The 12,110-nt window shown below is 42.1% G+C and overlaps 1 protein-coding gene across 1 annotated transcript in view; it reads right to left on the reverse strand.

The window, feature by feature from the left end:
* Positions 1–347: 347 nt before the first annotated feature.
* The window catches only part of PPA1 (inorganic pyrophosphatase 1), a 78,293-nt gene continuing 66,530 nt past the window's right edge, over positions 348–12,110 (reverse strand). The window contains exons 9-11 of the mRNA XM_083148471.1: positions 3,387–3,456; positions 2,019–2,058; positions 348–731 (exon numbers count right to left, since the gene is read on the reverse strand). Of these exons, the coding sequence (XP_083004597.1) occupies positions 700–731; positions 2,019–2,058; positions 3,387–3,456 (142 nt within the window). The 3' untranslated portion in view covers positions 348–699. The remainder of the gene's footprint in view (positions 732–2,018; positions 2,059–3,386; positions 3,457–12,110) is intronic.

The following is a 12,110-nucleotide window of genomic DNA, read 5'->3' on the forward strand; positions in this document are numbered from 1 at the left end:
GCTATGCCCAGGGGGCTACACTGCTGTTATGTATGTATATATATATATATATATATATATATATATATATATATATATATATATATATATATATATATATATATATATATATATATATATATTTATTATTATTATTTATATACATTTGGTCTATCTATAATACTTTAACTGACCCGGCATATACTGGGTCACCTAAGTGTCCATCTCTGTGCTTTGCTCCGCCCCTCTGGAAACCCCCTTCTGAAAATCCTGCGTTTGCCCCTGTCCAGGCATATGAATTAAGGGTAGAACACTTTCTTTTTTAAATGTTGTCTTTTTTTTATGCACACTACAGATACACACAATAGTGTTTACCCACAAAAGTAGCTTTATTTGCATCTATTGTACAGGAAACGGACATTGCTTGAATGTGTTGCAGACTTTAGTATGTCCAGTTTGCTTTTACAAAACTATCAGGACCTAAACAGAACCCAAATTACTGACGTTCGATGACTATAAATAGGTTATCAATGGTAACAGAACTGCAGCAGTTTAACATTCAGAGCACATATTGTGGTTTGCTGCCATTCTTCACTTAAAAGGATTACAGCATCCTCTGTTTACACAATCATGTCAGTTCTGTCAATATCTTCTTAATGCTCCACATCCGAATGCCTGGGGAAATGCATGCGATGATAGAGATAGGTCTTCACCTGCTAATTAGTTCTTCTGATAATAGTACCACTTGTCCACTGCGTATGCCATTAGAAGACCAGAAACAAGCAATGTAGGGGAAGAAGAAGAAAACAAAACATTTAATCTACAAAAGCTCCACAGATAAATCAATTTATACAGATTAGCACTAGGTTCTTCAGAAGAGCCATTTTCAACTTGAAAAATACACTTTCTAGTACAGGGCGAGTATCCCTTATCCAAATAGCCATTAGCCAAATTATTCCAAAGACAATTGTATCCAAAATGTACTTTCCTTTGCTAAAAACCTACTGGGTACATCTGTAACAGGTAATATATACAAATGGTAGTTGTGCTACAAAAAAAATAAAAAAATAAAAAATACATGCAGGTGTATACTAGATAAAAAAGCTGGGTACATTTATTTAATAATAACACTTTAGAACTGGCTATTACCCCAATAATAAAAATATTAAATATTGGGAAAAGGCTGCATGTAAATAAAAAAAAAAAAAATTCTTGAAAAATGTGTGATATCACCTCATTTATATTCAATAAATGTACACATCTTATCTAGTATACACCTGCATTTATTATTATTTTTTGTAGCGCAACTACCATTTGTATATATTCTCATTTAACTACAAGGGTGTGACACCCCTTTCTTTGTTGCTGCATGGCAATATCTTGGTATCTGAACCCTTTACATCTGTAACTGGTACTATTAGAACATGATATGTAACTGGCACTAAATACAGTGTTTCCCCGATAAGACCTACCCTTACTTCTGCAGAAAGGTCTAAAATAAGCCCTACCCTGAAAAGACGACCTAGCTAAATCCTCATTTTGCCTGGTCTCTGCACTAAACTACCATGCTCCCAGCTCGCACCCCCCCCCCCCCCCCCCCCCGTATGAAACGGATGCCGCTGTTAAACCTTAACAGTGGCATAAAATTATAGCTGCAGCATCTCACTCTCACAGTGAGCGCGCTCATCCCCCTCATTTTCTGTGAATGATGCTGGCCTGCGTGCATTATTGAAAGGTTAATAAAAATAAGACCTACCCTGAAAATAAGTCCTATATTGTTTTTTTGTTTCAAGGGTCACTTTAAATACACAATCAACCAATGACCGCAGGGAAGAAGAGTGTTGTGGAATTAGCATTAAGTTAAAGGAAACAAATGGCAGAAAAGATACAAAGACTGCTACAATGATGCCCAACTCAGAATCAGGCCCTATGAAGACAGACCCCACCCCCTCAACAGACGCTGCCTCCATGAGATGACTCCACAAATTCTGTCCCCGACTGCCTCCCATATAAAGTCCTTTATAGTCCTTTTTACTTACCATCTACTGGGATAGGGCTGGCAGATCCACAAGGAGGAGTCTGAAATAAAACATATTGTACACAAATTAATGAACTTGGTATTTATAAAACACCCGATACATCAGCTATTACATTCTAAGTATTCTCAATAGAACAGGTTTTTAAACATATTCCAATTAACATGTATGCATCTACTCGCTTTGTTAACAGTATCTCGGGTTGCTTAAGTGAGGCCCAAAGCAGTGATCCCAGGTCCCAAAAGCTAGAAATGGCTTTAGGCTCCTTTCGCAGAATGCATATTTATTCAGCTAGATGGTAAATGGATAGGACAAATCGTTCAGTCACTGGGGTTGAATTGGTAAGTGTGTAATTAGTGATTATGCTGTAGTGTACATCTAGGTCAGGAATAGGGAGCCTTTGGCTCCCAGCTGTTGTTGAACAATACATCCCAGCATGCCCTGACACAGTTTTGCGATTTGACCATTCTAGAACTGTTGCAGGGCATGCTGGGATGTGTAGTTAAACAACATATGGGAGCCAAAGGTTCCCCATCCCTGATCTAGGATAACATTTTAGGATTGGAACAGAATTGAGGCACTAAAAAAGGTGCATATGATATCAGACAGAGGTGTTCCCTAAACTGACTGTCTCCTTGACAAAAAAAAAAAAAAAACTGCCTGGATTGATAGACTGAAAAATACAGTTATCCCTCCTGCCAGCTCTCCTAATGGGGCAGAACTACCAGCAAGGTTATTGGCAGTGAGAAAGCAGTATATGAGTCAACAATAACAAATGTTTGTTTAGTCTGCACCTTAGAGAACATTATTTGAAACTGATCGAATAAATGTTCAAATTTGCAGCAGGTTTTCGATTGCAGTAATCGAGATACAAATAGGGTGATACTTCAAATGGACATTATTGAAATGTAGAAACTTTGTATGCTCGCCAGCATCTTCATTCATTATAGCAGCCCAGGCCGGTACTAGTAACGCATTGAAATCTTGTGTTGTGGGCTAATCCGTCACGGCCTCAAATAGATCTGCAATTTGCCGCATAAGCATTACAATTAAATCAGTGTCCTATTGTGTTATAATCCCAACGTGCTGGCATATATGCATTATTAACAATGCTAAAATGAAGATTTTATATTTGTAGTTGCAGTTACATTTAACTATTTTGTTGCACAGTGCATACATATTTTCTCTCAATCTACTTCTAGATTACTCAGATTTAAAAGTGGGGAGCCTGTAGTCCTAATGGCAGAAAAGACCAGGATTACTGCAAGTTAAAGCATTAGTTGCCATTGACACAATGGAGGATGTCCAAATCCATAGCCAAATACTGAAATTAGAGAAGCTTTTAGGGTCAAGATCCAAGAATTTACTTACAGCTTCGACGTGGGCCCGAGCTTCATCTGGCTTGCAAATGAATGGACTGGCTGTTACAGTGGTATTAGTGCTGAGAAAAAAAATATATAAACCATTAAGAACCAAGCTTTCTGTATCGAGGATAACATGCCTTTTAAAATAAGAGGTTGCACGATTGTAAACCTTTGCTAATGGTTAAAGGGGAAACTAGGATATGTGATACATTTCACTGTCCATTACAGTTAGTGGGTTTAACAGTAATTCTGAATAGGTAAAGAGGGAAACATGTGACAAAGGGTCTTTTAGTTAGGGGGTCCTTAAAAATAACTATTATGTACTGTACTTAAAAACAGGAAAATAAAAATCAAACAAAAATATTAAAGGTGCCCATACACGGTGCGATGATCGCAACCGTTATGGGCTGGATCGCAATGCATGCGTTTTGCGTGCGATCAGAAGGCAGCACATACTATTTGTACTGCGCAATGAGATGCCCGCGGGAGCGCGCATCACATGGTGCAAACGCACCGTGAATGGGCACCTTAAGCCATAGTAAAGTGTTGCCAAAATATTCTACACTGTATGCAACATAAGTCATCCTTACTAATCAGCCACAATGAAACACCAGAATGTTCTAAACAGCTTTTTTCAGTTCGAAAAGTTACGGGCGCATAATTCCAGACTGAAGATGTAAATTTTTTGGTCTTCTGCCCAAGAATGACCATAGGCCTTTTCATCCAATGGACAACAACTGCCTCCCCGATGCCCGATTTAAACAAACCACATCACCATCAGAATCCTCCTCAGCACCAGCTACACCCATATCCTCATCTTGAGGCACTTCAACAGTGACATCTACAATTTCCATGTCAGAAACTGGACTATGGGTGCTCCTATGAGCACTTGCAGAGGGTGTGAAATGGTGGAAGGAGCCACCTCTTCACGTCCAGAGTCAGGCATCACAACCACAAAAACACTTGGACTCTCCTTGGGAGATTTGTGATAGCACAGTTTTTCCAGCTTAATTCTTCATTTTTCTAGCGCAGGTATTCCCAACCACGGTCCTCAAGGCACACCAACAGTGCAGGTTTTAGTGATATCCAGGCTTCAGCACAGATGGTTTAATCAGAATCCCTCAGATACTAATTAAGTCACCTGTGCTCAAGCCTGGATATCTATAAAACTTGCACTGTTTATGTGCCTTGAGAACCGTGGTTAGGAATGCCTGTTCTAGCGGAAGGAGGGCTTCCATCATGTGAACCTGAACCACTATTCTTGAACAAAAGGCCAGGACCTTAGCCGTTCCTTGCCACTCTACGCCGTAAATGGCATATTGGCAAGTTTACGTTTCTTCTCAAACTATTAATTTTACTGAACTTTGGCTTTTTGGATTTCACATGCCCTCAACCTTAGCAGACTAAGTTGATGGCATTTCATCATCATGACTAGCTTCAGCACTAGGAGGAAATGGTTCTTGATCTTTACTGCTTTTATCTTCCAAATTTTTGTTATCCCATTATTTTTCTGCAGATATATAACAATATGCAGCATAGGATAACCCTAAACCACACAGGACAAAGTCTGGCATACAGTATTGGCTAAAAAGGGGTTTACCTTGCATAATGTGTGATAAGAGCTGCCTGGCGTAATGTGTAACTGGGGCTCTGCCTGGCGTAACATGTAAAAGGAAGCCCTACTTGGAGTAACATGTACAAGGGGACTCTACCTTGTGTAATGTTTATAACGGTCTCTCTCTCTCTGACTATATTTCTCACTCCCTCTCTGCTCTAATCCCTTTCTCCCCGACACCCTCCCTCGCTTCTTTTTACATGAAACCCGCTTTCTCTTCCTAATCTCACACACCAGTTGGTCTCACTGCCTTCACGTTTCTATGGGTCATTGTAGGGACAATGGAGGTGTGGAGACTTTCAAGATTTTGCAATTGGGCCCAAAAAGTTCTAGTTACGCCCCTCGCTGCAGTCACATCATATAGCCCCCCCCCCCCACTGAGTCTGAATGCCAAGTGCTTTTTTCTTTTTTTCTAAAATAGTTTTTATTTAAGGTTTTGTTCCGTTAAACACGGAAGGAGAGAAGGGTACAGAATGAAGATGGGGAGTGGGGAAAAAGGTACAAATCCAACATACATCGATGTACATGAAAAACAGCAATAAGTGTAATAAGTAATAAGCATATCACATGGGACAAAAATGGAAATAGTAACAATAATATGATTCAGTTTATGATAGGTAATACTATACTAAGAGGGTTCTACAGTAATTTAGGCCAACCTTCAGTTGAGGTTATGTAATCCTGCCAGCAAGACCATGACATCATTGTAGGAGAAGATTTAATGGAAGAGGGTAGGCCCATCATTTCCATTTGGAATGAATGATGAATTTTCCTGATAATTTTACAGAGTGCGGGGGAGCGGTATTTTTTAATCCTGGGCGATTGCGGCCCGGGTGGCTATGAAGAGGTGGCCTAATACATAGAATTTGAGGTGAGGAATATCTGATGGATAAACATGAAGTAGCGCCGGCATAGAAGATTCCTGGACCAAAACCCCCAGGACCATTGAAGCAAGGTCGAAGACTCCCCTCCAGAGTGGTCTTATTTTTGGGCAGGCCCAGAAAATGTGGGAGGTGTCTCCTATCTCGTTATATTCTCTCCAGCATAGGTTAGAGATTGAAGGCCAGATCTATGCAATTTAGCAGGGGTATAGTAAAGGTTATGTAGAAGTTTGAAATGCATTTCTATGTGGTTGCTGCATTTAGATATCTTATGTGATGCAAGATAGAGCTTTCCCCATTGTTGTTGGGAGGGCGAGCACGTCAAGCTCTCTTCTCATTTTGTTTGTATAGAGGATCTAACCTCTGGGGTAGCAGCTTGCAGCCCAGAATACCAGAAACGTATCAAACCCTTAGGATTTACCCATAGCTAGTTTTGTTAATATGTTCGGGGAGCAATATTGGACCGGATGATCTTATAGCACTCGTAATCTAATGAACAATTCGGTTATAAGAGAATAATACCCTATCTGGGATGTTGAATTGGGAATAAAGCGAGGTAAAGGGGGTTATGGAGACACCATCGACTAATGCAGCAATAGAGTTAGAGTTAATGCCGAAGAATGTCCAGTTGGTTAGGTTTATAATAGGCATCAATTTTGATAGGGAAAGGGAGCGGGAGGGGAAGGAGACATATTTTGAAGATATTACTAGCGTGTCCCACGTGGAAAGAGAGCGTATATTAGCGGATGAGGGGGGCCTTAGTTGGGAAGGGGTCCAGAGCAGATCCATCAGTGATATGCGGGAGAACAGCTGGCTCATCAACTCTACCCACTGTTTTTTGCCTTTAGGTAGAGACCAGTGATTTATTTGGCCCACTAAACAGGCTTGTTGGTATTTCTTTAAATCCGGAACTTCCAGGCCCCCATGCTTCTGCAATCTAGTTAAGCTCTTATATGCTACACGGGGAGGTTTTTTCTGCCAAGTGCTTTTTTCACACAGAGTTCTGTTGAGCTTTGTGCAAGGCAATCTGAATCTTGTATACAAAGACATTAAAGTGTTGATATTAAATCAAAACATTGTTGTGAAGTGGCTTTGTCGAATCGCATTGTTATTCAAACAAATATGTGAAAAATAACCCTCTAAGTGTGAACTCTTCACTCAAGCCTACCACCACCCTCCACCTATCTTAGCAACTGTTTAGTTCCCGCCCTCACTTTTCCCTGTGTAAGACTATCCACAAAAATGTAAGCTTTCAAGTGTAGCTTTGTGTTCTCTACATAAGAGTGTAATTTCAGCACTGTAAGGTGATTTATATGATAAAATGGAGAGTGATAAACAACTAGCTCCTGTCATTTTTAGACCTAGCAGGTAGGAGCTGATTAGCTGGTTGTTTATCACTCTCCATTTTATCATTTTTGAAGCTTAGTGCATCTGGCCCTAAGTCTGTAGTTATGCAGTTTGTTGCACATTTAATTACTACAGTATGTATGGTGCTACATAACCCTTGTGGCCTCATACGAATATAAAGATGGTATACATATAATTTACACATCGTACAGAAAATAGTGACATACAAGAAATATAACAGCATGCACGGTCTGTAAAGCTGGGTAAACACTGGACGATGTTTAAGCAGCTGATACGTGGCCCTACATATTGGATCCCGGTTACACATAAAAGTGATGATAATGAAGGACAAAGTGATTACAGTTCCGTCATTCTTAATTAGCATACATGATGTTGCCAATGATATTGCCTGGTTGCCTGTGTATCACAGCCGACATCACTAGCATCTGCAAATCAGGGATGATATTTTTCTCCAATACCGCTCGAAACAACCTCTCCGTGCATATCCAGATTTAGATTTTTTTAATGGACAATGATCAGGTTAATGTGCTAGTAAAAAAACTTAATATAAAGGAATCAGTAGTTTCTGAATGCTTATCGAACGGATCTCGAGAAGAAACACTTACATCGTTTGAGTGGAAGAGTATAATCAGCATTATTATGTTCAGAGTGGCTCCGTAACATTTTTTTCAATAGCCTTTCAAATAATAAAGTGTGTAGAATCAGATATTTTACTCTGCATGCCCTATGCTACTATTCGCATTATTACTGGTGGGGCAGTGACAACACATATCATATAATACACTGTGCTTGATTAAGATTGCACAAACTTGTACTACATTATGTATGGTAACTCTAATCTGGAGAAAAATAGGTACTTTTAATCTTAGAGCGTGTTCGATTAATGACCAAACTGCAAGAAATACATAAATATAAGGGGTGAGATTTAATAGGATGAGAGATTCAAAAAGTGAGAGATTTGGGAAGAAATCTCCAGTTTTTTTAAAGTGGCAATCATTTACACTGCAAAATCAAACTGGTTTTGCAGTGTAAATGATTGCCACTTTAAAAAAACTGGAGATTTCTTCCCAAATCTCTCACTTTCTGAATCTCTCATCCTATTAAATCTCACCTCATCCTATTAAATCTCACCTAAGATGTCTAAAGTTACTTGAACCCTGTAAAGCTCATAAATCACATTAGGACATCTATACACTGCGGTGAGGTTGTAACAATGTTAAAAAACTGGACCTGTCCAATTTTACAGAACTTGAAGACCATCTTCAGAGTTTTAAAAGAATCACCTGCACATTTACCACTCCAGCGATCACCAAGGTCCTTTTATTGATTGTTCTACTCAAGACCCTGAATTTAGCAATTTGTCCGATTATTGAATGACTGCGCATGTGTGTCTGCTTCATGTTGCAAGCTCGGAGGCATAAGAGTACAAAGATTTTCAGGATGAGTGTGCACAATAGAACCAGGTGCAGCTAAGCAGTGGCGGATTCAGGGGGGGGGGGCACCAGGGCACGTGCCCCCGTCATTTAATTTTGTAGCTGAGGACCAGGGTTTTCCAACGAGCCCAGCCCCGTGTCTCTAGCCCCCCGGGAACCGGAGATATCGCCTGGCAAAGCTGTAACTTTTTTTCCCCATAGGGTAATACGGGACCCGTCAATTCCGACCCCCACCCAATTCCGACGGCTGCCAGTCCCCCCCCCCCCCCCCCCTGGCATTACAGAAGCTTGTGGTTGATCTCATTCAATTCCAAATCGCTGGGCCTTCAATGTGATACCAGGCTGGTCCATATCGGTCAATCGGTTCCAGAGATATTGCGTGTAAACCGATTTTATTATTTTAGAAATGTAATTTCATGGCTGTTCATGTTCTTTGAGGGCAGATTACTCTGGAACCAAAAGTTCCAGTTTGACTGGACCAAAATCATTCCAAACCCACTCAAAAGTTGAGTATGATACTTGTCTTATGTAAATGGGTCAATTGGTTCCAAAGATATAGCCGGCTAAATGAAAATGCAAAGACTAGGCTGGTGTAAAAGGGGCCAACCTGGGAATGCATTTTCTGGTGTGAAAGGGGTATTATTTCAAATAGCCGGGACCTGCAGTGCTCTGAATACAGCCAGGCTCTGCCACTGTCAGTGGCTATCACTTCTGCCTGGCGGTGGCTGTCCCCCATTTACCGCGAGCATGTATCCCCCTTGGCAATGAGCATGTAATCCCGCATGGCAACGAGCATGGAACCTCTGGCAATGAGCATGGAACCCTTGGCAATGAGCATGTAGATAAGCAGCACTTATGTAGCATAATTTTTAATAGGCATTATTGTGTTTGGCATAATACATAATGGACATAATGGCGTGTAATTTAACATGTAATGGACATTATGGGGGAAATTTACTAATATGAAAAACCTAGTTTCGACTGTTTCAGCCGTATGCAGTGTCGTGTTCCAGAGAGGAATTTACAAAGCAGTCTTATACGACTGCTTTGTAACCCTCCGATGTCGTACTAATTCGTATTAGCTGGCTATATATACGGCCGCTAATACAAATTTTTCAGGCAGTCTGCACGGATCAGTCAGATCCGTGCAGGCTGCAAGGTGTAAAAAAAAAAATAGAACTAAATAAATAAATAAAAAACCAGCGTGGGGTCCCCCCCACAGCTGTAACCAGCACCAGGCTGAAGGAGCCGGGGCCAGTAATTAAAAATCAGGGAACCCGACAAATAGGGGTTCCCCGATTTTAACAATAAGCCCCAGGCTCCAGGTCTGGGGCTGGTTCCCAAAATACGGGGGACAAAATGACTAGGGGTCCCCCGTGTTTTAAGAACCAGCCCCAGGCCAAACCAGCCAGCAGGGTAATGTCACAGCCGGGGGACACTTATTACATAAGGTCCCACGGCCAAAACATCACCCTACTGACCAGTCAGCCTGGCCAGGGGCCCTGGCGGAGTGGGGACCCCCCCCCCAATAAAGCCCCCCCCTCCAGGACTTACCTGACCAGGCTGAAGCCTGGTGCTGTCCCTGGTGGCCCTGTGCAGTGGCCACCGGGCTGATTTCAGTGGCAAAAAATAGATGCAAAACTATTGTTTAAAACTGTGGAACTATGAGTCCCAGCAAGCCTCCCCCGCAAGCTGGGACTTGGAGAACCACAAGTCCCAGCCTGCAGGGCATTAAAGGGCCCGCTGGCACTTGTAGTTCCACAGTAATAAAAATAGTAAAATAAATACACACTGACACAATGAAAATAAAACTTTAATACATCCATTACACACATACTGATACTTACCTATCTTGAGCCCGTAGGTAGCCCTTGGTCCTGGTGTCCTGTGTCGTCCTCCATGTCGATGTCGGCATCCGTGTCGTCCTCCAGGTCCATGGCGGTGTCCGGGTCCAAAGTAATCCATGGTGGAGCTGTGGAAGGAAAACCTACTCACCTGGTCCTGTGGTGAAGAGGTCTTCTCTTGATCCGCTGAGCCAAGAAAGTCGGCTCCTGATTGGCCGCTAGGCGGCCAATAGAAATCATCCTATGACCTTTTCATACCCCCACTATCCACGTCGGCGTGGAGTTGAGAATAGAAATTGTGGCGAGCGCAGCGAGCCACCGAGCCCGAAGCGTGGCGAGCCCCGCGATGGGACGCGGACAGCTGTGAAGCCCGCGAGGGGACGCGTACAGCTGTGAAGGTGTCCGCGTGCGCTCGCCACGCTTCGGGCTCGGTGGCTCGCTGCGTTAGCCACACTTTCTATTCTCAACTCCACGCCGACGTGGATAGTGGGGGAATGAAAAGATCGTAGGACGCGTACCGCTGCGCTCGCCACGCTTCGGGTTGACGTTGATCGTGGGGTGGCGTTAACAATTGGGGGGGGGCCATTTCACACTTCAGGGTGCCTATTTGGCCTCTGTGGGCCATTTAACATTGTTCCCTATGGAAAATCGGGTCAATTGGGACATTGAACAGGAAAATCGGGTCAATTGGGACATTTAACATTGCGGTCATCGTGTCGGTCACATCGCATGCGATTTTTTAGTACATGCGATGCCCGCGATGGGCGCCCTTCTAGGTAAAGAGTACCATTATTTTATCATCCACTTTGGGTGTTATCAAATTTGTAAACACCAGTAGCGCTTGGAAGCATATATCCCTTGTTGTCTAGCTCGAAGGCATAAAGCAAAAAATTTGTGGACACTATGTAGTCGCAGTTTGATGGACAGAAAGTCAGCGTTTCTGGGAGGAAACCTGACATTTTCTGGGTGTGGTGGAAAAAAAACGCATGCGTGCCAAGGCGGTTTTTGAGGAGGGTCAGTGAAGTCAGCAATGACCAATTCCACCCGGTCTCAGTTGCAGAGTTGTAGAATGGTCAGACTTAGGGACAGATGTACTAAGCCTCGGAAAGTGATAAAATGGAGTGATGAGTCACCAACCAAGCAGCTCCTACCTATCATTTTTCAAACACAGCTCTGTGACATGGCAGTTAACAGCTGATTGGCTGGTGGTTTATCACTCTCCATTTTATCACTTTTGAAGCTTAGTACATCTGGCCATTACTCACATTTGCACAGACTGGAAAAATCACTACATGGTTTGTTAATTGGGACATGATTTGCGAGTGGATTGTGAATAGTGATCTATTCGTAATTTACAAAGAGGAGTGTTCTTTCAGATTGGGTGGCTGCTTTCTTCTGACAGTCCTCTCAAAATTTGCAGAGATCAGTGATCAGGTCTGTAACAGACCCTTGAATCAGCTTTCTGAAACCCGTCCTATACTGAAGAGAATATAATTGTTTGTGTAATCACAATGTTAAAAGCACGTATGTGTAGGATACAAATTTCTATTGTAAGGTCTCTGGTAGAAATGAAATCTGGTTATTTTTCTC

The sequence above is a fragment of the Crinia signifera genome, chromosome 6, assembly GCF_055691185.1.
Source record: "Crinia signifera chromosome 6, ASM5569118v1, whole genome shotgun sequence".
Classification (NCBI taxonomy): domain Eukaryota; kingdom Metazoa; phylum Chordata; class Amphibia; order Anura; family Myobatrachidae; genus Crinia; species Crinia signifera.